We start from the raw sequence: 24707 nt of genomic DNA, 5'->3' as shown, positions 1-24707 counted from the left end.
ATGTTGTTGCATTCTCCAAATGTGCATAAAGCTAGGCTGAACAGATGTGTAAACTTAAACAGTAGTTACTAACATTAGGCCAACTGGAAGTTGCTTTTTTATGGTCTGTTTCTCACTTAATAATTTGCTCCAAATGAATTCAGGCATTTTGGGAATATTAAAAAGTGCAAAAGGAGGTTCCTTTTGCAACATTCAACAGTTACCTGGTAATTCTTTTCATGTTTTCTGTTAATAGACTTAGGAGACTAATTGCTGATGCATTCACCAATTCCTTAAAATTTCACTTTCAAGGTCTGTGAAACTGCCTCTTAAGAGCGCATGAGGGTATTTGAAATGTTAACAAAAGGAAGGGATGCAACTGCTAGAAAGTGAAGGTTTTTCATTAACTAGAGTTAAGAAAAATAAGATCTTGTCATTTCCAAATACTGTGAAATAACCTTTTATGTGTTTCGTAAACATTATTCACATAAATATAATACCAAGTATATAATCTATATCAAAGCTGTTAAGGAATAAAATTTTTTAAAAATAACATTTATGAAGGAGCCATCTTATTGACTATCAAATATATCACCTGGCTTAAATACGAGATCATCTAAATCACTTTAAAAATCAAGGTATCCAGAGAGCTCCCCCGCCGTACCCCCAAATAAGTCAGAGCTTGTACATACCTCTATGTAAAATCTTTAAACTCCACAAATAAGTAAGGCCTTTAACAACCTAAATTTAAGAAAGAGAAACCATGTCAATGATGGTTTTTATAAGGAATTTTCCACATTTAAACACACAATCACATCAACCATAATTTCTTCCTTCAAAAGTCTGTTAACCAACAAGCATTTGTTGAATACCTTCCGTGCTGGGCACTGTGGGGATACTGAATGTACAAGGTACAGGTTCCTTCACTTAATAAGTTCACAATGTTCTGAGGATAAGGTATGAAAGAAATGAGTATGTGTGCACATAAAGTGACTTCTAAGTCCAGTTACACCAAAGTTCTCAGTGGTAGTGTGCAGCGGGGTGGGGAAAGGAGAGGGACAGGAAAAAGGGACAAAGAGTCTCACTTCTTTTCTATACTTCTGCATATGAAAAAACAAATTAAGTCATGACATTTATGACCAAGGAGAGACATTCCTTTTCAAATTTACTTTTAATTGAAGGATAATTGCTTTTATAGTATTGTGTTGGTTTCTGCCAAACATCAACGTGAATCAGCCATAGGTATACCTATGTCCCCTCCCTCTTGAATCTCCATCCCACCAAGAAAAGACATTTTAAAAAACTTAACTAATGAAGGCAATGGATAGAGTAAAGGCTGCTTCCCCTGACAATAGTCAAGAGGGCTTTATTGAAGTGCCAGGCTCTGAGCAACAGATTCCACTGATGCGAGGAAAAGTGGAAAAAGCATTCAGGCCAAGGTAAAAATATATGATCAGAGTGTTGGGGCAGTGTGTTTTTCAAAAACATCGAGGTCATGAACGACAAAGAAACACTGAGACACTGTTCTAGATTAACAGAGACTAAAGAGACATGACAACTATTATAATGTATAATCCTAGAGTGGATGCTGGACCAGAAAACTTTTTCTTTTGGTCTATAAAGGGTATTATTAGACAACTGGCAAAACCTGAATAAGTACTGTTGATTAGATAATAACAATGTATCAGTGCTAATTTTCTGATTTTGATCAGTATATAGAGGTGACATAAGAGAATATACTTGTTCTTAAGGAAAATATACCTGTAGTATTTAGGAGTAAAAGGTCATGATACTTACAACTTATTCTCAAATGTTTCAGGAAAATAATCTATATAGGGACTTCCCTGGTGGTCCAGTGGTTAAAAATTCACCTATCAATGCGGGGGACACAGATTCAATGCCTGATCTCAGAAGATCCCACATGCTGCAAGACAACTAAGCCTGTGCGCCAAGCTTCTGAGCCTATGTGTCATAACTACCGAAGCCCATGCACCCTAGAGCCTGTGCTCCACGAAAAGAAAAGCCACCGCAATGAGAAGCCTGTGCACCACAACCAGAGAGTGGCCCCCACGTGATGAAACCAGAGAAAGTCTGAGCACAGCAACAAAGACCTAGCATAGCCAAAAATAAAAATAAATAATAAAATAGAAAAAAACTTAAGTGTGTGCGCGCGCGTGTGTGTGTGTGTGTGTGTGTGTGTGTGTGCATGCGTGCATGCATGCGTATGCGTGCGTTTAGTAGTTGTGCATAGGCCTAGTGCGTGCTCAGTCACTTCAGTTGTGTCCGACTCTTTGTGACCGCATGGACTGTAGCCTGCCAGGTTTCTCTGTCAAGGGATTCTCCAGGCGAGAACACTACAGTGGGCTGCCATGCTCCTCTCCAGGGGCTCTTTCCAACCTAGGGACTGAACTTGCGTCCACCTGCGTCTCCTGTCTCGTAGGCAGATACATTGCCCAATGAGTCATCTGGGAAGCCCACGCTGTGGCTCAGACAGTAAAAGGTCCGCCTGCAAGGCAGGAGACGTGGGTTCGATCCCTGGGTTGGGAAGATACCCTGGAGGAGGGCACAGCAATCCACTCCAGTACTCTTGCCTGGAGAATCACATGGACAGAGAAGTCTGGTGGGCTATGGTCCATGGGGGTGCGTTGAGTTGGACACGACCGAGCGACGAACACATTCACAAACATACCTATGTTTAGGCAAATGTGGTTAATTGTTAACAACTGGGGGGTCTGGGTGAAGCATCTTTGGGAGTTCTTAGTATTTCCAAATACTAGTTTTCTGGAAGTTTAAAATTATTCCAAAATAAAAACTTTCCCCTAAAACGTTTTAAATGACATTAGGGTAGGAAACAATAAACTATATCAAGATGATGATCCTCACAAGCCATTCTGACTGGCTGGTGCAAGTATATGTGTGGAATCACGTAGACAATATTAAAAGGGCATGTAAAAGAAATAGAGAGAGAAAATATTTGAGTTAGATTTTGGATTTTTAAAATTTAACAGCCTGAATTAGGAATAATTAGTCGAGTAAGATACTGAAAAGAAGATGTTTCTGAGACCTTAAGTATATGGGCGACAGTGCTACCTTCTGTGTGGGAAATTTAATCAATAAAAGTCTCAAAAGTCTTTATATAGAAATATCATATTATAAAAGGACATACATATGCTTTTGTTCATACCCACTGATCCTGTATGCACATGAGTGTGAACTTAACAACCTGAAGGCTGACTATTCATAACTAGGTATCAGATACAAAGGACACACCACTATTATTAAAAATTTACTGCAAGAATTTTTATATTTATTATTTTTTTTCCATTTATTTTTATTAGTTGGAGGCTAATTACTTTACAATATTGTAGTGGGTTTTGTCATACATTGACATGAATCAGCCATGGAGTTACATGTATTCCCCATCCTGATCCCCCCTCCCACCTCCCTCTCCACCCGATTCCCCTGGGTCTTCCCAGTGCACCAGGCCCGAGCACTTGTCTCATGCATCCAACCTGGGCTGGTGATCTGTTTCACCCTTGATAATATACATGCTTTGATGCTATTCTCTCGAAACATCCCACCCTCGCCTTCTCCCACAGAGTCCAAAAGTCTGTTCTATACATCTGTGTCTCTTTTTCTGTTTTGCATATAGGGTTATCATTTCCATCTTTCTAAATTTCATATATATGTGTTAGTATACTGTATTGGTGTTTATCTTTCTGGCTTACTTCACTCTGTATAATGGGCTCCAGTTTCATCCATCTCATTAGAACTGATTCAAATGAATTCTTTTTAACAGCTGGGTAATATTCCATGGTGTATATATACCACAGCTTCCTTATCCATTCATCTGCTGATGGACATCTAGGTTGCTTCCATGTCTGGCTATTATAAACAGTGCTGCAATGAACATTGGGGTGCACGTGTCTCTTTCAGATCTGGTTTCCTCGGTGTGTATGCCCAGGAGTGGGATTGCTGGGTCATATGGCAGTTCTATTTCCAGTTTTTTAAAAAATCTCCACACTGTTTTCCATAGTGGCTGTACTAGTTTGCATTCCCACCAACAGTGTAAGAGGGTTCCCTCTTCTTCACACCCTCTCCAGCATTTATTGCTTGTAGACTTTTGGATAGCAGCCATCCTGACTGGCGTGTAATGGTACCTCATTATGGTTTTGATTTGCGTTTCTCTGATAATGAGTGATGTTGAGCATCTTTTCATGTGTTTGTTAGCCTCCTGTATGTCTTCTTTGGAGAAATGTCTGTTTAGTTCTTTGGCCCATTTTTTGATTGGGTCATTTATTTTTCTGGAATTGAGCTGCAGGAGTTGCTTGTATATTTTTGAGATTAATCCTTTGTCTGTTGCTTCATTTGCTATTATTTTCTCCCAATCTGAGGGATGTCTTTTCACATTGCCTATAGTTTCCTTTGTTGTGCAAAAGCTTTTAAGTTTCATTAGGTTCCATTTGTTTATTTTTGCTTTTATTTCCAATATTCTGGGAGGTGGGTCATAGAGGATCCACTGCAAGAATTTTTAATGTCCATCACTATAGACATTTTTAGGTGAGTTAGGAATATACGAAAAACTACCATTATGAGACGTAACTGGCAATTTACATATCTTGAGAATGATGGAAAGAGGGTTGGCGCTAAATATGCAAGGATTTTAGTTGATCAGAAAAGATTAAGAGCAATATTAAAAATAGAAATATAAAGGGAAAAACTCAATTTCTAAATACAAAAAATGTAGAAGATAAAATCTATATTAATGCTGAGCAGAAGTTAACATATTCAATTATTCTCAGAGTGGAATGTACTCCTGAAAAATTTACTAATGCATTATAATCAATTCTATGATATATTTGTCTATTTTAAGAGAACAGAATACATATTTATAGTAAATGATTTCTTCCAGAATTCAGACTAATTCAGAATTACTATTGTAATTAGGCATTACAATAAAACACATGTACTCTGAACAGCAAGATAATAAAAAAAAGAAAATATTAAAATAGCAATAATTAACACAGAAGGAAGAAACAGAACAAAAATATTTCCTTAAATGCTTATAAAAAATAACATTAACAATAAAAACAATATCTTCCTTGAGCAAAGGACAAGGTTATCTTATCTAGTAGTCACCCTCTGAGTTCTGAAAACAAGGTTAAATTTCTCAACATAAGCTTAGTTGAATATTATAAAGCTTTCCCATTAAAGATAGCTCACCACTAAAAATTAGTCCCACAGAAAATGAACAATCAGGCAACATATAAGGCGAAGTCAATCCACCATATTCAGATTACTGGGCAGAAAAAAAGTAAAAACAAATACTGATTTTATGATACTTGCTAAAATTAAAAGTTTTGTTGGAGAGTCAAAAAGAAAATATTATTCTTCCAACTTTGTCAAAATAGACTACATTTTCCTTTAGAAGAAAAATAAGTGTACAGGGAGCTAGCAATCTGTTCATTGAAAATCTAGAGGGTATTATTGGTATTCAGTAAGCTAGGTTTCACAACAATGGCTTGACAAAGCCTTGACACTAAAAGTACTTATATCTGCTGTCAATCACTCACTCCTTGACATGTCAAGTGCACATCGTTTCAGGGACAACTTCAATCAACATTAGCACTCACAGTACACAGTGTCACTGCTTCAGGAATAAGAGGAAAAATAAAATGTGTTAGATGGCAGGGAAAGGCAGAAAAGCATTCTTTTTTATAGGAAGGCCAGATTCAAACAAAGTGAAAAAAAAATCACTGAGCAAGTTCGAAGGCTGAAATCAACCAGTTTATATGGACTTCTTTGTCTGGGAAAATACTCTCTTGCCATACATCCATCAACAGAAAATGTGAAGGACATATTATAAAGGCTGACAGGGGTCTATTCTGTAATGAACCTTGGATCTGTGGATCTGTACAGCATACCAGACTATTAGAATTTAGAAAATAAAGTTACTGTGGGAAGGGAGAGATGCCAAGATGAAGTTCTAAGACATGAAAAGAATCTGAAGCAGTGTATATTGTTACTCTCATATTCTCTCATTTGTACTTCTCTCTTTTAATTTTAAATGTTATTCTTCCTTTCATTTCCTCCTCTTTTTTTCTCATTCTCTTGGGAAAGCAGAGGGAAAGAATATGGGGCCCAGAGTTAAATTGCCCTGGGTTCTGATTATTACTGATTAATTACAGAACTCTAGGCAAGCTATTTAACTTTGCTGTACCTCATCTTGCACATGTTTAAAATATGTACAATAATCTATAGTTACCGTGAAGGTTAGCTGACATTTATTTTAAATGCTTTTCACTAAAACCACTGTCATATTTTCGATTACCCAATAGGTAAGCCCTGTATTGGAGCTGGATTTTTTTTCTTTTTTCTGACTCCATTCACTTCACAGGCTTCCCACTTCAAGAGAATTGAAAATACCAATGGCCTTGTGCGGCTGCCCTACACAAGAGGGAGGCAAGATTTATGAACTCCAGGAAGAACAAGCTTCTCTTCTGAAGAAGGCAGATTCCTATTTTAGCCAAGTTTGATAGATAATTGAGTATAGAGAACTCATATACTTTTTTCTTTTCCAGTTGGTATCCTTCTTTTTTTCTTGCCCTTTATTATACGTGTTATTAAACTTTAGAGCCAAGAACTGCCAAAAGCCACAAAGCATTCATTCCCCCTGAGATTAAAAGAGGAAATGAAACATTTTTATTTTCATCTAAAATGGTGATTTAAGTACTCGAATTTCATACTCATCTACCTAAACATGTAGATTAGAAGCTACTTAGCAGAAATAGCATCAGAAAAGAAAGTTCTCATCACCCTGGGCAGTTCACACTAATAATTGGAAAGAAAAAAGGAAAGCTGTGAATTACAATGAACTAAGACTAAATAAGGGTCCATGTTGGATTAAAGGATTTGAGTTGTCAGTTTGATGTATAATGAATGCGAAAATCAGCCATTTAATTAAATGGTACATGGTATAATCACTTTGTTTTGCATTAAACTGCTTAAGTTATCAGAGTGCCTTTAGGTTAGCAACTGTTTACTATTACACCACCCATGACTTCTCTTAGACACTGTTTAGCCTATGTTATTCCAAATTTGAAATCTGGAGTTTAAATAATAATGTTAATTTAGTTGATATACTTCATCAGTTTATTAGTGAATACAGAAAAATGGAAAACTTCTTTTAATTACAAAAGGAATAAATTCCTAGATACAGATGGTGAAAAAATTAAAAACCAAGTACATAAAAAGTATACAAAAATCTTTAAGACTAAAGTAGTATTTCCTCACAGATGATTTTACTTTAATAATTTAGGCTTTACACGTATTTTCTAATTGTATGCCTGTAACTACAAAATGTCAATGAAACAGCTTTCTTTTTGAAGATGTGGAAATTTTACTGATTAATAAGAGCAGTAAGATCCCTGCAAACACATGAATTACCACAAGTCAGAATATGCAGGAAATTCCCGAGTGGTCCAGTGGTAAGGAGTCAGCCCTTTCACTGATGGGGCCCAGGTTCAATCCCTGGTTCAGAAACTAAAATCCTGCAAGCCGCATGGTGTGGCCAAAAAAAAAAAAAAAATCCATAAGCCTGAAAACTGTCATGTTTCTATGTCATTATTATAGGTTGGTCTACAAAAAGAAGAAAGGACAAAAATGATGAGAGAGTTAAGAAGACCCTGACAGTCAGTAGGGATTGAGGAAAAAGAAAAACAAAAAATCCTAAGGCTATAGGGAGAATAATGCCTGACTAACACAAATAAATTATCCAAATGTCATAGAGTGGAAGCCATATACTCACCGCCACTGCAATTCTTCCAAGGACATGCTCTGGAATTTTTCTATATACGTCCAAAGATCCTCCTGTGGAGACAAACATGTTGTATTACAACAAATGAAACTACCAGAACAGTGCACTGGGCCCCTCCTCTGACATTCACTGTGAGACTTCTTTTCCCTCTACTTACAACATGAATTGGATGTCTAGGGTAAAATTAGCTTTCCAGTCCAATTTTATTTATGATACAATTGTAACTCCAGATGAAGCATAACTAGACAGTTTCATTTTATTCCCAAGTGTATAATTATACACATGCAAAAACTGAAGGAAAGTAGTGAAGGACCAGCTAAGTATCTGTACTTTATGTAAACTTAAATACCTACACAAAACTAAAGATCGATAGGACGATCATATCTAAGTATCTCACTTGTTTAACAGTTATCTCAAAGGCAAACCAGGACCTTATCTGAGAATTTTCATATTAACCAAGCAGAAGCTGATGAGTATAATGTTCAAAATACACATAAAAATTAATAAAGTAAAATGGCAATGTTAACATCTATCTGAATGTATGTTAACCTTCAAATTAGGTACCATGACAAGCAATCAACATATTCCAAAGAAGCCATCTTAGAACAAAATAGTTTTTTGTTTTTTGGAAATTCTCTGATGCTATTTTGAAAACTACTTTATGAGGTTAAAAAAAAATCTCCTTAGTCATAATATTTTTCACTAAAATGGTATTCACTAATATCCTTCACCTTTACCAAAAGGAGTTTTTGGCAGTTCCCAAAAAATAAAATCACTAGATTATAAACAGGAGTTATAAAGACAGGAGTCATGTTGTTTTGATTTTTCATCAGCCTATAAATTAGCACAACTAGCAGAAAGTACATATTCTGTATCTGTCAGATGCATAAATAAGTGAATTTAAATTACCAGGAATTTTACCAGATAGGTTAAGTTGCTCTGCAAACAGTTTCAAAAGAAGGGACCACAAACCATTTGCAGCAACAACAACATCATTAAAATAACTGCATAACTTTCCCGGGAAACTATTTCAAAGGAACCAATATTCATTCGGAAGTATAAATTTGAATATGCTTATTAAACATTTAATCTTACATAAGTAGTATAAGAATTTCAGGAAGTTACGCAAAGAAACATTACTTTACTCCTGCTAATGATATGATTATATGAGAACTATTTTAACCACATGCAATAACATTTCTTTGAGTCAAGGGTGAAACTTACAGCCTTTCAGCTCCATGAAGGAATTACCCAAGATATCTGAGAAACAATTTTTGTTTCTATTATAGGCTAAAAATTCATATTTAACAATTTACCACTAGATGATTTGTAAGTATGCCTCATAAGATAATAACACGGAGCATATTATCCTTTTCAAATGCAGTTAAGTCTATTTGGCAAATACAAAAATTTTTATGTGACACGTTTTCCTAAAGCTGAATATCAGAGAAAAAGTTATTTTTCCCTGTAAAAAATATTACATATATTCAATATATAAAGAAACTGGCTTTGTATTTATCCTGTTTAAAGAAGGAAAATGATCACTGCTTTCAGCAGCTTTGGCTGGTATTTTCCAGATTCTGATGTGAAGCTGGAAAGCCACAGTGACTAAACCTTATGCTTTGTCTCTGGGTGTTACTGGGAAGAGAATGAAAGGGACTCCTCCAATGAGGTGAACATATTTATTTACTAAAATTGCATGTTTATTATATATGCAATAAAAGTGAAAACATGGTAGAGAAAACATTTCATGTTCTCATTGATCTTTCAGATGAACTGGCAGTTGCAAGGATAAAAAAATCTCATGAATACCAAGCTTTACATGTTGGTATTTGGAATGCTCAGAAATAAGAGTTTAGCAGGCCAATCCCCTATGAGGTGAACAGCTCGAGTGGCTCAAAACTAGGAGGTGCAAATCTATTCACATATATTACTAAGAAGTCCTAAGAGGAGATTTACTTTTACATAGGCTATAAATCAGGGCCTAATTAGCTAACAGGACTATAGTCAAGAAGCTAAATCAAAAAAAGCAAAGATTAGGCTATTACCATTATTAGTGGAACAAGTCAAAAAGGAATTTCATTTTGAGGTAATTCACTGGTTTTTGTAAATATCTATTTAATCTCAATTATATCCCACTCTCTTTAGCCATCCATATGGGGAAATCTTTACATAGCTGGCTTTGTTGTCATCACAGATTCATCTTGTCTTTGACATAATCATTAGATCCACTTAGAATCAAGAGTTCTGGGACTTCCCTAGTGGTAGTGGCTAAGACTTCACACTCCCAATGCAGGGCCCCCCGAGTTCGAGGTCAGGAAATTAGATCCCACATGCTACAACTAAGAGTTTGAATGCTTCAGCAAACACTGGAGATCTCATATGCCATAACTAAGACCTGGCACAGCCAAATGCATACATACAAATATATATATTTTAAAAAAGACTCAAGAGCTCCAACTAAGCCAGATGAGTTCTCATGATATTAAATAATTCTTATCAGGCTAAAAATGGCAGAGGATTTTCAGTTGAATTTTTACTGAGTTTTACTATCATTTCTATCGCATAGGCCTATCCCCAAAAGGCAATCCTTAGACTCATTAAATCATCAAACATTAGTGCTGGAGAGACATTAAAGATCAGTCCAATAACTTTATTTGACAGAGGAGAGAAACTGAGTCCTGGAGAGGGACGTATTCTAGTCACAGCCATGAGTCAGTTCAGGCCAGAACCCAGGAGAGACTGGAGTCTCTGGCTTCTTAGAACTCCAAAGATCTAAAAGGTTGCCCCACAACAACACACAGCTTGAGAATTATATCTGAACTTTTTAGTCGCACTGAAATGAGACTATATTATACACACTCAGAGAGACAGTTTAATCTTAGCTGCGATATTGGTATGCGAGGCATATAGAGACTCGCTTATCTGTTGCATGTTTGGTTTGATCCTTTTCCTCACGATTCCAAGATCATTGCTCCAGGTCACTGTGACCTGTCACTTTCTTGCATTCCCTAGCCTTAGTCAGTCATTTCCTCGCATGCTACTATCCACCATGAGAACTAGGAGGAAGAGTGCTAATAGAATAGAAAAAAACTCATCTCAACTGCAAAACAACTATATAGTTCTGTTGATGAAGTGGGGCTATCATCTTCATGAAATTAAGTCAAAAGAACTCATGGGGTAAGGTCTCTGCTTATCCTAATACAGGGCTACAATACAAAGTAGTATCTTGCATGTGGAATAAACACAGATATATAGCAAATGAACAAAGCAACATTTCTGTGATATTCATCCCAACATTTTCCTTAAAATGATCATGATTATTATTAATTATTAATCTGGAAATATTAAAATGGAATTACTGTAGAACTATTCAAAATCCTAAAGGATGATGCCATCAAGGTGTTGTATCCAATATGTCAGCAAATCTGGAAGACCCAGCAGTGGCCACAGGATTGGAAAAGATCAATCCTCATCCCAATTCCCAAAAAGGGTAGTACCAAAGAATGTGCTAGCCATCGAACAATTGCACTCATTTCCCATACTAGTAAGGTCATGCTTAAAATCTTGCAAGAATTTCCAAATGTCCAAGTTGGGTTTAGAAAAGGAAAAGGAACCAGAGATCAAATTGCCAACATTCACTGGATCATAGAGAAAGCATAGGAATTTCAGAAAAACATCTACCTCTGTTTCATTGACTACACTAAACCCTTTGACTGTGTGGATCATAACAAACTGTGGAAAGCTCTTAAAAAGATGGGAATACCAGACCATCTTACCTGTCTCCTGAGAAACCTGTATGTGGGTCAGGAAGCAACAGTTAGAACAACTGACTGGTTCAAGATTGAGAAAGGAGTATGACAGGGCTGTCTACTGTCACCATGTTTGTTTAACCTATATGCATTTCTCATGATATGAGAAATCCAGCTGGGCTGGATGAGTTATAAGCTGGTATTAAGACAGGTAGGAGAAACAACAACCATCTCAGATATGCAGATAATACCACTCTAATGGCAGAAAGCAAACAGGAACTAAAGAGGATCTTGATGAGGGTGAAGGAGGAGAGTGAAAGAGCTGGTTTAAAACTAAATACTAAAAAAACTAAGATCAAGGCATCTGGCCCCATTACTTCATGGCAAATAGAAGGGGAAAAGGTGGAAGTAGTGACAGATTTCCTCTTCTTGGGCTCTAAGATCACAGTGGATGGTAACCACAGCCATGAAATCAGAAGAGGATTGCTTCTTGGCAGGCAAGCTGTGACAAACCTAGACAGTGTGTTGAAAACATTACTCTGCTGACAAAGGACCTTATAATTAAGGCTATGATCTTCCCAGTGGTCACATGTGGTTGTGAGAGCTGGACCGTAAAGAAGGCAGAACACCAAAGAACTGATGCCTTCGAACTGTGGTGCTGGAGAAGAGTCCTAAAGTCCTTTGGACAGTAAGGAGATTAAACCAGTCAATCTTAAGGGAAATCAATTCTGAAAGCTCATCGGAAGGGCTGATGGTGAAGCTGAAGCTCCAATATTTTGGTCATCTGAACAGTGACTCACTGGAGAAGTCCCTGATGCTGGGAAAGATCGAGGGCAGAAGGAGAAGGGGGCATCAGAGGATAAGATGGCTGGATGGCATCACTGATGCAAAGGACATGAACTTGGGCTAACTTCAGGAGATGGTGAGAGACAGTGAGGCCTGACCCACTGCAGTCCATGGGGCTGCAAAGAGTCAGACATGACAGGGTGACTGAACAACAATTATCAATACTAAAAAAATTGAAATCTGAAGCCACAAGCAAGAATTTCAGAAGCTCTCTTAGCCTCTTCCTGTTGAAAAAAATTAATAGTCCTTTCTTTCTTTGCAACATCGGTTGATGCATTTATTCATTGCATCATGGGGAAACAATTTACTCCCATGATGGTAATTCAAATACATGTACATAAAGTCTCACATGCTATATTTGGGTATTTCTGAGTGAATTTAATTTTGACTTAATGAGAAGGCATATCATATCACTTCCCTACTTGAAACCTTTTAATACATCCTAACAAATTCAGGCTAAAACATAAATTCCTCACCAGGACCTATAAGGCCTACACAATTTAGCTTCTGCCTACTTCTCTGTCCTCCTGTCTGGCCCCAGGTTTCCCAAATCACCAAGACTTTCTTGTGGGGTCCAATTACACCTTGCTTCCCATCTTAGAGCATTTATACTTGCTACTCCCTCTGCCTTGAAGATCCTCCCTAAGCTGGCTCACTGACTAAGTCTCTGTGAAAATGCCACTCCCATAAAGAAGCCATCCCTGACTGTCAAAGGTAGCGCTTCCTCTCCTTATTAGTTATCATCTACCCTGTTTTAGGTTCTAACTACACTTATTCCTCTCTGAGAACATATTGTATGTTTCTTGTCTGTCTCCCCTTCTAGAATTTAAGTCCTGCACCAACAGGGATTAAGTCTTGTTCACTGTTGTACCCCCATGTTTAGAATAGTGTCTGAAAGAAAATGCTCAATTAATATCTGGAAATAAACAACATATGATTAAAATAAACAATGAAACTCTACACTGAGATGAGAGATCTAGGGTTGAGAGAAAGTTGTTGTGAAGTTTTACTGCAATAGGAAGAGAAGGATTGACAGAGGATGGTACAGAGTTTTTGGTCCATGTATTTTTCAGGGCTGTTTTGTTGTACTACAGAGAGAATGAAAGTTCAAAAAAGAGAGGGTGGTTAATGGAGAAACTCTACCAAGGGGATGCACATGTAAAGAGATTTACCTTAAGCAGCTTTTCATGTGAGAGATGAGTTAGGCGTGTGCAGTTGTGTTTAAGTTACAGGTGGAACAGTGAAGACCTGTGAGAGCTCACTATTGTCTCAATGAGAAAGAGGCAGGTAAAATCTGGGGGAGGGGAATCAAGTTTTAGAAGAGTTGAGGATATGGGAAAAACTTAAGTGAGAAATTTAATTGTTCAGGGACCAGTTAGTGTGGAGTAAAAGGAGTTGCCAAAAGCAGCAGGAGAAGGGTTTTAGAGCCTAGAGAGTGATGAGTCTCAGAAACAGTATTAAATATAGGCTACAAAGTGAATATTTTATGCTAAGGATTTAAAGGTTTAAAATGTATTAAAAGGTGATATCACTGAAAATGGCAGGGTATAATAATGTCCTCTGAAAATTCCCTTCTCTGCAAAAGCAATGAAAAAACAGACAAAATTTGTCAGAATCAACCTTTTCAGAACTCTGGAAATTAGCCAAAGGACTGTAGCAACCCCAAAATTATCTGTCCAGGACTATGCTTGAATCTTGGTAAGAACAGCAAGCTTTGCGGCATTTTAGGTTGCCCTATTCCCACTGCGTGCACTCCACCTTCAGTGCAGCCTTGAAAATCAGCAGCCTGCCGTGACAGTAAGCACCAGCTGCCTGACAGTCACGGCACAGGCAGAGTTCAGCTGGAGCTCCTTCAAGATGATGTAACAGTTAAAACATATATGCATCTAACAACAGAATGCCAAAATATTCCATGCATAAACTGACAAAAGTGAAGGCAGAAACAGGCAACAAAATACCCCACCTCAATACCCCACACTTTCAACAACAGACAGAACAACGGCAATAAAGATTAACAAGGAAATAAAATACTTAACACCATAAAACAACTAGTCCTGACAGACATCTGAAAAACACTCTACCCAACAACAGCAGAATATATTTTCAGGTGCACATTGAACATTCTCCAGGACAATATTTTAGAGCATAAAACAAATCTCAGTATGTTTCAAAGGACTGAAATCACACAAAGTATGTTCTCTGACCTCAATGGAATATTGGAAATCAACAACAGAAGGACAAATTCAATGTGGAAAATGACACACCCCTAAGAAAGAAATCACAAGGGATTATGTTTGTGGGGCAGAAAATACTTTGAGGTAAATGAAAATGAAAAAAACAAAACCAACATATCAAAACTTCTAGAGTGCAGCTAAAGCAGTGCTTAGAGGGAAATGTATAGCTGTAAACACCTACATTAAATAAGAAAGATTTCAAATCAACATCCTAACCTCACACTTAAAAATACAGAAAAACAAGAGCAAACTAAAAACAGCGCTAGCATTAAAAAATGAGTAAATATTAGACCAGAGGTAAATGACAATAGAAAAACAATAGAGAAAATCAAAGAAATCAAAAATCAAGAGTTTGTTCTTTGAAAAAGACAAAGAAACTGACCAACTTTTAGCTACCCTGAAGAAAAAAGGAATATGACTCAAATTACTAAAATCTGGAATGAAAGAGAGAACATTAATATTGACTTTACAGATATAAAAATGATTATAAAGGAATACTAATTGTTTACCAACAAATTGGATAATCTAGATAAAATAAATAAACTTTCAGAAAGCCACAACTACCAAAACTGCCTCAGGAAGAAATAGAAATGCTGAATAAACCTATAACTAGTAAAGATATTGGTTGGTAATTTTAAAAACTACATCACAATACTATTCAGTATTACCAGAAGCAAATTTTGACGTATGTCCCAACTTGGGTGAATCTTGAGGACATCACGAAAAGTGAAATAAGCCAGTCCCCAAAAGACAAATATTGTGAGATTCCACTTAGATGAGGTATCCAGAGTAGCCCAATTCATAGAGACAGATGTAGAATGTTTGCTGCCAGGGGCTGGGAACAGGATGTAGAGCGTTGTGCTTTCATGGGTATAGCGCTTCAATTCCGCAAAAGGAAAGGAGCTCTAGAGATGTATAGTGGCAGTGGTTGCACAGCAATGTGAATATACTTAATGCTGTTGAACTACACACTTTAAAATGGCTAATATGGTAAATTATACTGGAGAAGGCAACCCACTCCAGTATTCTTGCCTGGAGAATCCCATGGACAGAGGAGCCTGGTGGGCTGCTGTCCATGGGGTCACACAGACACAACTGAAGCGACTTAGCATGCACGCATGCAATGGAGAAGGAAATGGCAACCCACTCCAGTATTCTTGCCTGGAGTCACAGGGACAGAGGAGCCTGGTGGGCTGCCGTCTATGGGGTCACACAGTCAGACACGACTAAAGCGACTTAGCAGCAGCAGCAATATGGTAAATTATATACGTATTATACCACAATTAAAAAAAAAAAAAAAACCTTTTGGAAAAGACAGCTTTATGCCCACAGTCTTGCAAACCCTACTTGGCCACAGAACAATGGGCCGTGGGGCTAGAACAGCTGCTTACTAAGAGATAAAGAGGCCATATAGCTTGTGCTGGGTTTATCTCCTTGTTTTGGACCCTTTCCCTGTTTTAGGCTCAATATGTACTTCTCTGTCCTGTTTAAGCATGTGCCTCAATGGACCTTAGGCATACCTTCAGTTTTTAGCATTTCTGACTCCAAGGGAGTGAGGTGGAGTGGGGGCTATTTCTGCTGCAACATAGATGGGTATGTGCAGGCCAACTGCCCTCCACAGGCTGCCAGGAGGGACCCGCGGCTGGCCACGGGGAACTGACACCCACTATTGAAGCTGATCTTGCTGTCTCTCATTTTATTACGTGACTGAAGAATTGTCCAGTCCAGTGCTTGCCTGGATTGTGTTTTTCCTGGCAACTCCAGTACCAAGAAGCAATGGGCAGAAGTACTGGACTTCTCCTAATACAGACAACAGATGCCACCTGACCATAAGAACCACTCACAAACAAAACCACAGGACCAGATGGCTTCACCAGTGGATTACACCAAATGTTTTAAGAAAAATTAACATCAATCTTTCTAGCAAACTCTTCCAAAAAATGGAAAAGGACAGAACACTGTACACTCATTTTTTGAGGACAGAAATATCTGGGTACCAAACTCACACAGTGACATTATAAGAAAAACTACAAATCAATATCACTTAAAAATATGAATGTAAAAATTCTCAGCAAAATACAGGTAAACTAATCCAGCAACATATAAAATGGACTATGCAAGATTGGTTCAATAATGCAAAAATCTATTAATGCACTACAACTATAGAATAAAGGACAAAAAACACATGATCACTTCAATAGAAAAAGCACTTGGCAAAATCGAACGCTGATTTATGATTAAAAATATCCAACAAACTTGGAAGAGAAGGGGACTTCCACAACTTGATAAACGACACCTACCAAAATCCCACAGCTACATCATACTTGATGATGAAAGACTGAAAGCCTCCCCTCTATGGAGCATCAGTGGCCCATCATGGATGAAAGAGTAAACAAAATATGGTATATCCACACAACGGACTAGTATGCAGTTGTCAAAAAGGAATGAAGTACTGATAAATGCTAAAACATGGGTGAACCTTGAGAACATTATGCTAAGTGAAAGCAGCCAGACACAAAGGCCACATACTGTATGATTTCACTTATCTGAAATGTCCAAGATAGGGAAGTTCATAGAGATAGACAGTAGATTAATGGTTGCCAGGGACTAGAGGGAAGAGAATATAGGAAGTGACTACTAATGGGTAGGGAGTTTATTTCTAGGGTGATAAAAACGTTTTGGAATTAATGGTAATGGTTATACAATCCTGTGAATATACTAAAAACCACTGAACTGCACAAATGCATATCCTTCATTTAGAAGGATGAATTTTATGGTATTTAAATATACCATCTTAATAAATCAATTTTTTAATGTAACACAAATTGAAGATTCAAAAAAGGATGACAAAAAGCCATAAAACAATGACATGTACTGGCTCTATGAAGGGCTCCCCAGGTGTTTCAGTGGTAAAGAACACACGTGCCAATGCAAGCAGATGCAGGAGATGCGGGTTTGATCCCTGGGTCAGGAAGAGCCCCTGAAAGAGGAAATGACAATCTACTCCAGTGTTCTTGCTGGAAAATTCCATGGACAGAGGAGCCTGGCAGGCTACATATAGTCCATGGGGTTGCAATGGTCAGAATCAACAGAGTAACTGAACATGCACACACTCACTGGCTCTGTGAATTCCCTTTTTCTGGCTGGTCTCCTTAAAGAGTAATTGTCATACTAATATGTTTGTAAGACTTTTAATTCTTGACATCTACTGTAACAAATTTAGAACACATTCTTATAGTATCAAGGTATCAAAGTGGGCTCATTAAAAAGTCTTATATGGAATGAACTAATTGTACTATTAATATACTGAGAATGCCCCAAATGAACTATATATATACACACTTGGCTGCATCCCTTGGCCTGAGGGATCTGAGTTCCCCGACCAGGGACTGAACCCAGGTCACAGCAGTGAAAGCTCTGAGTCCTAATCACCGGACCACCAGGGAACTCCAAGTGTTGAGTTTTAATGAGTTGGACATTAAAAAATTGAATATGTGAAACGTAAAGACTGCTCTGATTTCAAATGGATAAACAATAACAATGGCGACATCATTTCACTGACAGGGAACCAAGAAATTTGCATTTGTGCCATAATATTCAGATCAAAAAGATTTACCAAAGTAGAAATGAATAAAAAATAAAGGAAGGAAAGAAAGGGCTAGAGTCCAAAGAAAACGAAACACATCTTGGCTAAACAGCTGTGCTAGAAAACGATTTCTTATCTTGCAATTAAGAACCGATTTCTTTCTAAAAGACATAGGACATTGGGTTAATAGATTTCTCTAAAAGAAAATCTGTTTTGGCTATTGAAACATTAAAAGAACAGAACATCTGTTTCACAAGTGAAGACAGATTGTATAGAAGAATCAAATATCAAACCACCGATTAGACTAGCATTTAATCTGTTCTATTTAAATTTTCAATAAAAGTAAATGAAACGACATTCTTGAAATTATAGCTCAACTATAAATATTTAACACTAGAAACCCTTAATATTAAGATGTTTTAGAGCATAAAGGAGGTACTTATTAGTATATTTTAATTATTTTTAATTCTACTTGATACCTGTATAAACATCAGGTTTTAAAGTATTCTACTCTCAAAATCACTTTTAAAGTCTTATAAAAGGGAAAACTTACCATCCATAAATTCAGTACATATTGAAATCCTGTTCTCCACGAAAAATGCACCGTAAAACCCTATGATATATGATGAATCACACTGTAACAAAAATAAGACAAAAGCAGTTAAAAGCCTGCAAGCCAATACCATAGGCATACTTTATAAGGAAAAATAACCAAGAAAAAAATTACCTTATAAAGAATTTCCAATTCAGACATAATTTGCTTCTGAAGTTCCAGTGTAATATCTAGTAGTATGACCTGAACATATAAAGGAATCAACATTTACACATTTATTCACCTTTAAATTAAATCTAGCCATATTCACTATGAAATATAAAAACTAAAAAATATGGTGTTTCCTCTATTCATTCCACCTTTCTCCTCTCCACCACCATAACCTCTGGTAATACAAACTGTGTCCACATCTGTCTAACACTTTGTATTGGGGGAGGTGGTACAGAAGTGATTGATGGGATCAAGGAAAAAGCCAGGTCTCAAAGGTCAGTATTAATGGCTTCAAAAGTCAGTTACGTTATAACACCCTTAATTTACACACCCTATTTTGGCCACATTGGTTATTTTGAAACAAGGAAGACCGGAGTGACCCTGAAACCATTAAAAATTAATTGTCTTGTAATTCAGACACTGGGCAAAGCAGAAGAGAATGATAAGTAAAAATAACATTTAAAGTAGATTTTTAGTTATGAGAGAAATAAGGAGTTTTTTAAAATATATCAGGTTTTTATACTCTTTCAATTGGGTAATCTTTCTTTGCCACAACTCTTATTAAATTGAGCTTGAAGGAACCTCAGAAATTATTTCACCTAATTCCTTTCTTTCTAAAGAGGAAGAAACCAAAGCTCTGAGGAGTCACGAGGCCCGGCAACATCAGGGCCTCTCCCTGATTCCAAGAACCACACACTTCCCAGTATGTTCCAAGGCTTTATGGTCTCCCTTAAAATATCAACCACTGAGTCAAATTCATAACACAGAAAGGTACAATAATTTATAAACATACCTAGAACAAATTCTAGTTTATTTTGAACACTTAAAGAAAGAAGCCCATTAACCATTCAAATTTTACTTAGCATTTACCGTGAAGTCAATTCAAAGGGAATTGTTTTTTACTTAAAAAGAACAGTGATGATAATAAAATAACTAGAGAATAGTTTTAAAGATTTGCGGCAGAGTTTTTGATTCCAGACATTTCTAGATAAAAACTTATTCAGGATTACCAAGGATAGTAATTATACACCAGCCAACATTGATCTACATTTTGTATTACAATTGCAGAATATATATAAACACACACACACACACATATGTAATCATACTGGAGGAAAAAACATAAATTTTCAATTGTAAACTGATGACAGAGCAAGGAAAGAAAAGGATAATCTCTAAAAACACAAATTTTCTAGTACTGACATCCACTGGGGAGGGTAGAATGAGTACAAGCAGGCACAGCAGTTTCTATCAAGAGTTTGCTCTAGGGTTATTTATAAAAGCTCTCACTAAACTAGATTGTAAATGTAAAGCAAAACTGCCAAGAAAACATTTAAACATTTCTCCCACTCAACAGTCATTTGTTACAATATTCACTTACATTTTTGCTCCCGTATAAAATTTAGCAACAAAATTAATTCATCTAGTATTGTTTCAATTCTATACCATATAATATTAGAGCTAATGTTGACCCTCTATGTCAAGTACAGGGAATCTTCCAGCCTGAAAAATTCTGCTAAAAGGAATAAAGCATCATTTACCTTAAAGCAATGGTGCTCAACCCTGGCCTCACATTATAATTACCTTTATATCAAGGTATTTATATACAATAAGGACACTTTAAGCAAAGCCTGATGATGCACAGGCTTTACCCAGAATAAGGGAATCAGAATCTCTGGGGTTGGGCCCATATCTTTGCATTTTTAAAAACTTGCCAGCTGATTTGTAGCCCACAGTAAGGTTGAGAATCCCTTATTTAAAGTTTCAAAAAAATGCTGTTTATTCAGTGTGCAGTATCACTACTAAAGATATACTGTATCTCCAGGCCCCCAATCAAGAAACAACATGATTCCACACGGCTAACCAAAATCTTGGAATTAACCTAAAACTACTAGCCAAGAACATATTCTTTTCACAGAGAATATGGCTTCCATAGTCTGGAATAAAATTGACATTCTAGCATGATATTCAAGGAATTTTTCCACAATCTACCTCCAATTTGTTATTCCAGTTCCTTCTCCCACTACTCCTTACCACAAATCCAATCTACATGTAAAAGCAGATGACTGCTACAAGCCCACATGTCCTGTGCTTTCCCTCACCTTCAGTCTTTAGTCCAGGTGTTCCCTCCACTTGAGGTATGCTTTCTCGCTCCATTCCATAGTCACTGGCCATGATACCTTTTCTATGCCTTAAGCATAGCTTGAATGCCACCACCATCTCCATCAGGCCAGTCCTAAAGCCTTCCATCAGACCCTCAATCTTTCTCCCATCACATGCTGCCTTTTGCATTAATGCCTTGGATCCTAAAAACTGAAGCCTAGAGAGTACACTGGTTGTAAGCCTGTGAAGGGCAACAACTAAGCCTTGGGCATTTTTCTCTGGTTCCCTCCCTCCAAACCCAGCACCCAGCACACGGTCTTAAACAAGCGGTGCCCACTGAGTGATGTGGTACTTAATTTTCTCACACCTTACAACCGTAATTCTCTAAATAAGCAGCTACTTCTAGACAGGAAGAAAATGAATTGTTTGATTTCTATAATTGAACTTAAAATCAAAGACATAAATACCAAAATAAATAAAATTGCCACACCGGCCTAAACTGTAGCAAGTAATAGTATACTTGCGGGACCAATCCATTGCACTCTGAAAGGTCTTGATCATTCTTGAAATTCGCTTTAGTCCAGAATAGTGGTGATTCCATATTGGTAAAAAAGTGAATAAAGTAATTTCTGGGAACTTGAGAGGGAAAGTAAAATCTACCGTAAAATGGGAAAACCGGGGAGAAAAGCATGACAAATACTAAATTTTTTTTGGAAGAACAAGGAAAGTATGAACTTCCTGAGTCCTCGTGATTATTTCCTCTTCTCTTTAGGAAGAGCTCAATTTTTCAAACTGGAGAGAATTTGAACATGAAGCACTTCCTGGAGAAAGGGTTAAGTGAGAAACTGAAATACCTGAGTGCATTTCCGCTGCTTTCCACTACACCTCCAGGACAAATAAGGATGAGTTGTCAAGTTAAATACAAGCAGTCAAGTGACTGAATTATAATTTACTCTGTGCTCAATTTAAATTAGTGTGAGGCTATTAAAATATACAGTATAAATACGGCAATTCATCACAAGCTGTCATGGATGACTTCATTTATTTGCTGGAGTGGCACACGCTCCACTAAAGGGAAGGAGAGCAAAATCACAGGTCAAATTAAGTCGCTATTCTGTTTTAATTCACTTATTTAATCTGTGGCGACATAATTGTCTTTTACAGTATGTACAACTCAGAAAGGAAATTTGGGAGGATTACAGTCAGTATACAAATGATTAATCAAATGGTCCATTTAAATGCTACTTTAAAAGCAGCAGAAACCCAAAGCAGTCAAAGAATGATAATCAGCATGTGCTACATACAAGGCTAAATTTCCTGTACAGTGGGTTTTTCCCCAATTAGAAAATATATAGTACAAGGGAGACTTTTAAGCTCTACTTTTTCAAAGATTTTACAGACTACATTAACAATATAAAAAGGTTCTATTTGCAAAATGGCTAACAGTATTTTTATTTGTTTTCTGCTCTACTTGTTTGCAATCGTCTTGCTTACTACATCTCTCCCACCACTGTCAACCCCCAAAAGCTAGTTAGAAACACGTATTTAGATACAGTCACCAAATAGTTATCTTTAAAATAGCACTAGTAACATTTTCAAAGGACTCTCTTTGAGGCATTTTTTTTTCTAAATTCAGTGATATAAATTAAAAATTCAGGGTACTTGTATTCTTCCCAAAATTCAACCTGCTTTTTATAATATCTGAAGTGGTATTTTCCACCTTTAAAGTCTGAAGTGGTAAACACTAATATGCTTAGACACTGCAATAACTTTTGGGCAAAAAAGTCTAAAAAATAAGAACATTTACAAGCACAAAAATTAGAAATATTTTGAGTAGGAAGAGGAAAGTAACACATTTTCAAGGACTCTCATCTAATTGATCCCACATGACATTAAAAGTATGGGTGAAAATGATCATTTGACTTGGGAAATTAAATTTCCCTCATTGTTCTATGCAGGCATCAGAGCCCTGCAGGTGATTCCGTTTAGACAAGGACTGTGATTTGCTGCTCTTCGCAATCCCTCTATGACACTAGACAGCCTGGTTTCACAGCTGAGGTCACTAAGAGGTTCAAGTGACATGCTTGAAGTCACACAAGAGTCAGGAGGGGTTCAGGAAAAGATCAAATGTGCTTCTAACTCTTAACCTTTCACTTCTGTCCTTAATATAAAAAATGCTAAGAAATACTCTGGGTGAGAGCAATGAACACAATGAATACAAAGAACACTATGGAATATTTTGCTTGTGAACCAAGCTTGCTTTCAGGATATTACTTTAAAACATGAATGAATGAACTAAAGAATAAATGAAATACTAAAGTTTATGTACTCAGTTGTTCAACAGATTACATGTTGAACACCAAGTCATGACACGTAGTGCTCTATATTACACTCTATATGCAAGGTTCTACATAAATCAATGACTAAAACAAGAAAATAACAAGACCTGTTCCCCACTTTCAAAGAGATTTCAGTGTACTAGGGGAAATGTACACGTATACCATGAGAACACTAGAAGTCACCATGTGATGACACCCTTAAGCGACACATTCAGAGAATACAAGATAAGTCCGAAGGAGAAGGTGGTAAGTGATAGATCTACCAGATGTAACAGCATCTATTCAAGTCAGCTCAAGGAGGAGCAAGCTTTGGAGCTGACCCGTGATGGGTGTTGAGGATTTGGATAGGTTGGAAAATTGGTGAAAGCATTCTAATTAGAAAGAAATACATGAATAAAAGTGTTGAAGTAAGAAAGTACTTGGGTTCAGATAAGGCAATGAGTTCAACTTAAAAGCAGCACAGATTCAGACACATCTAAGATAATGCTTTAGAAGTAGGCTGAAGATGTATTGTGCAAGATCTTGAGTTCCATCCCATAGAGCTTTTAGTTTACTTGGAACTAACGCTGAGCCTTTGAAGACTTTTGAGAAGGGAAGAAATGTGACCAGAGCTATGCTTTAAGAAGCCAAATCCCAAAGTACTGAACAGAAATACAGAACAGAGGTTAACAACATGGACTTGATTGAGGCAAGACTTCCCTGGGTACAAAGCTCGTTCCCATTATTTATTAGGTGTGGGACTAAACTATTTAAATATTCTATGCCTCAGCTTCTGCATCTGTAAAATGAGGATCCATAATAGTAGTAAATGCAAAAGGTCACGGTGAGATTTAAACATGGAAAATGTACATAGAGTGCTTAGCAGAGTTTTTTGTTGTTTAGTTCCTAAGTCTTGTCTGACTCTTTTGTGACTCCATGGACTATAGTCGACCAGGCTCCTCTGTCCACAGGATTCTCCAGACAAGCACACTAGAGGGGGCAGCCATTTCCTTCCCGGGGGGTCTTCCTGACCCAGGGATTGAACCTGGGTCTCCTGCATCGACAAGTGGATTCTTTATCAGTGAGACACCAGAGTAGACACCTGCTTGTGTGTGAGTATGTGCTCAGATGCTTATTTGTGTCCAACTCTTTGGAACTCCATGAACTGTAGCCTGCCGGGTTCCTCTGCCCATGGAATTCTCCAGGCAAGAATACTGGAGCAGGTTTCCATTTCATACTCCAGGGGACCTTACCTACCCAACGCATCTCCTGTATCAGCAGGCGGATTATTGACCACTGTACCACCTGGG

The 24707-nt window shown here is 37.2% G+C and overlaps 1 protein-coding gene across 3 annotated transcripts in view; it reads right to left on the bottom strand.

Annotated features, from left to right (window-relative positions):
• The window catches only part of MAP2K5 (mitogen-activated protein kinase kinase 5), a 261148-nt gene that overhangs the window by 144366 nt on the left and 92075 nt on the right, over positions 1-24707 (bottom strand). For all 3 annotated transcript variants that reach the window (XM_065940825.1, XM_065940823.1, XM_065940824.1), the window contains exons 10-13: positions 18941-19009; positions 18767-18848; positions 7787-7848; positions 672-720 (exon numbers count right to left, since the gene is read on the bottom strand). In XM_065940825.1, coding sequence (XP_065796897.1) covers positions 672-720; positions 7787-7848; positions 18767-18848; positions 18941-19009 — 262 coding nt within the window. The remainder of the gene's footprint in view (positions 1-671; positions 721-7786; positions 7849-18766; positions 18849-18940; positions 19010-24707) is intronic.

Source organism: Muntiacus reevesi, chromosome 7 (genome assembly GCF_963930625.1).
Source record: "Muntiacus reevesi chromosome 7, mMunRee1.1, whole genome shotgun sequence".
In the NCBI taxonomy this organism is placed as follows: domain Eukaryota; kingdom Metazoa; phylum Chordata; class Mammalia; order Artiodactyla; family Cervidae; genus Muntiacus; species Muntiacus reevesi.
This window is presented reverse-complemented; position numbering and strand designations above follow the sequence as displayed.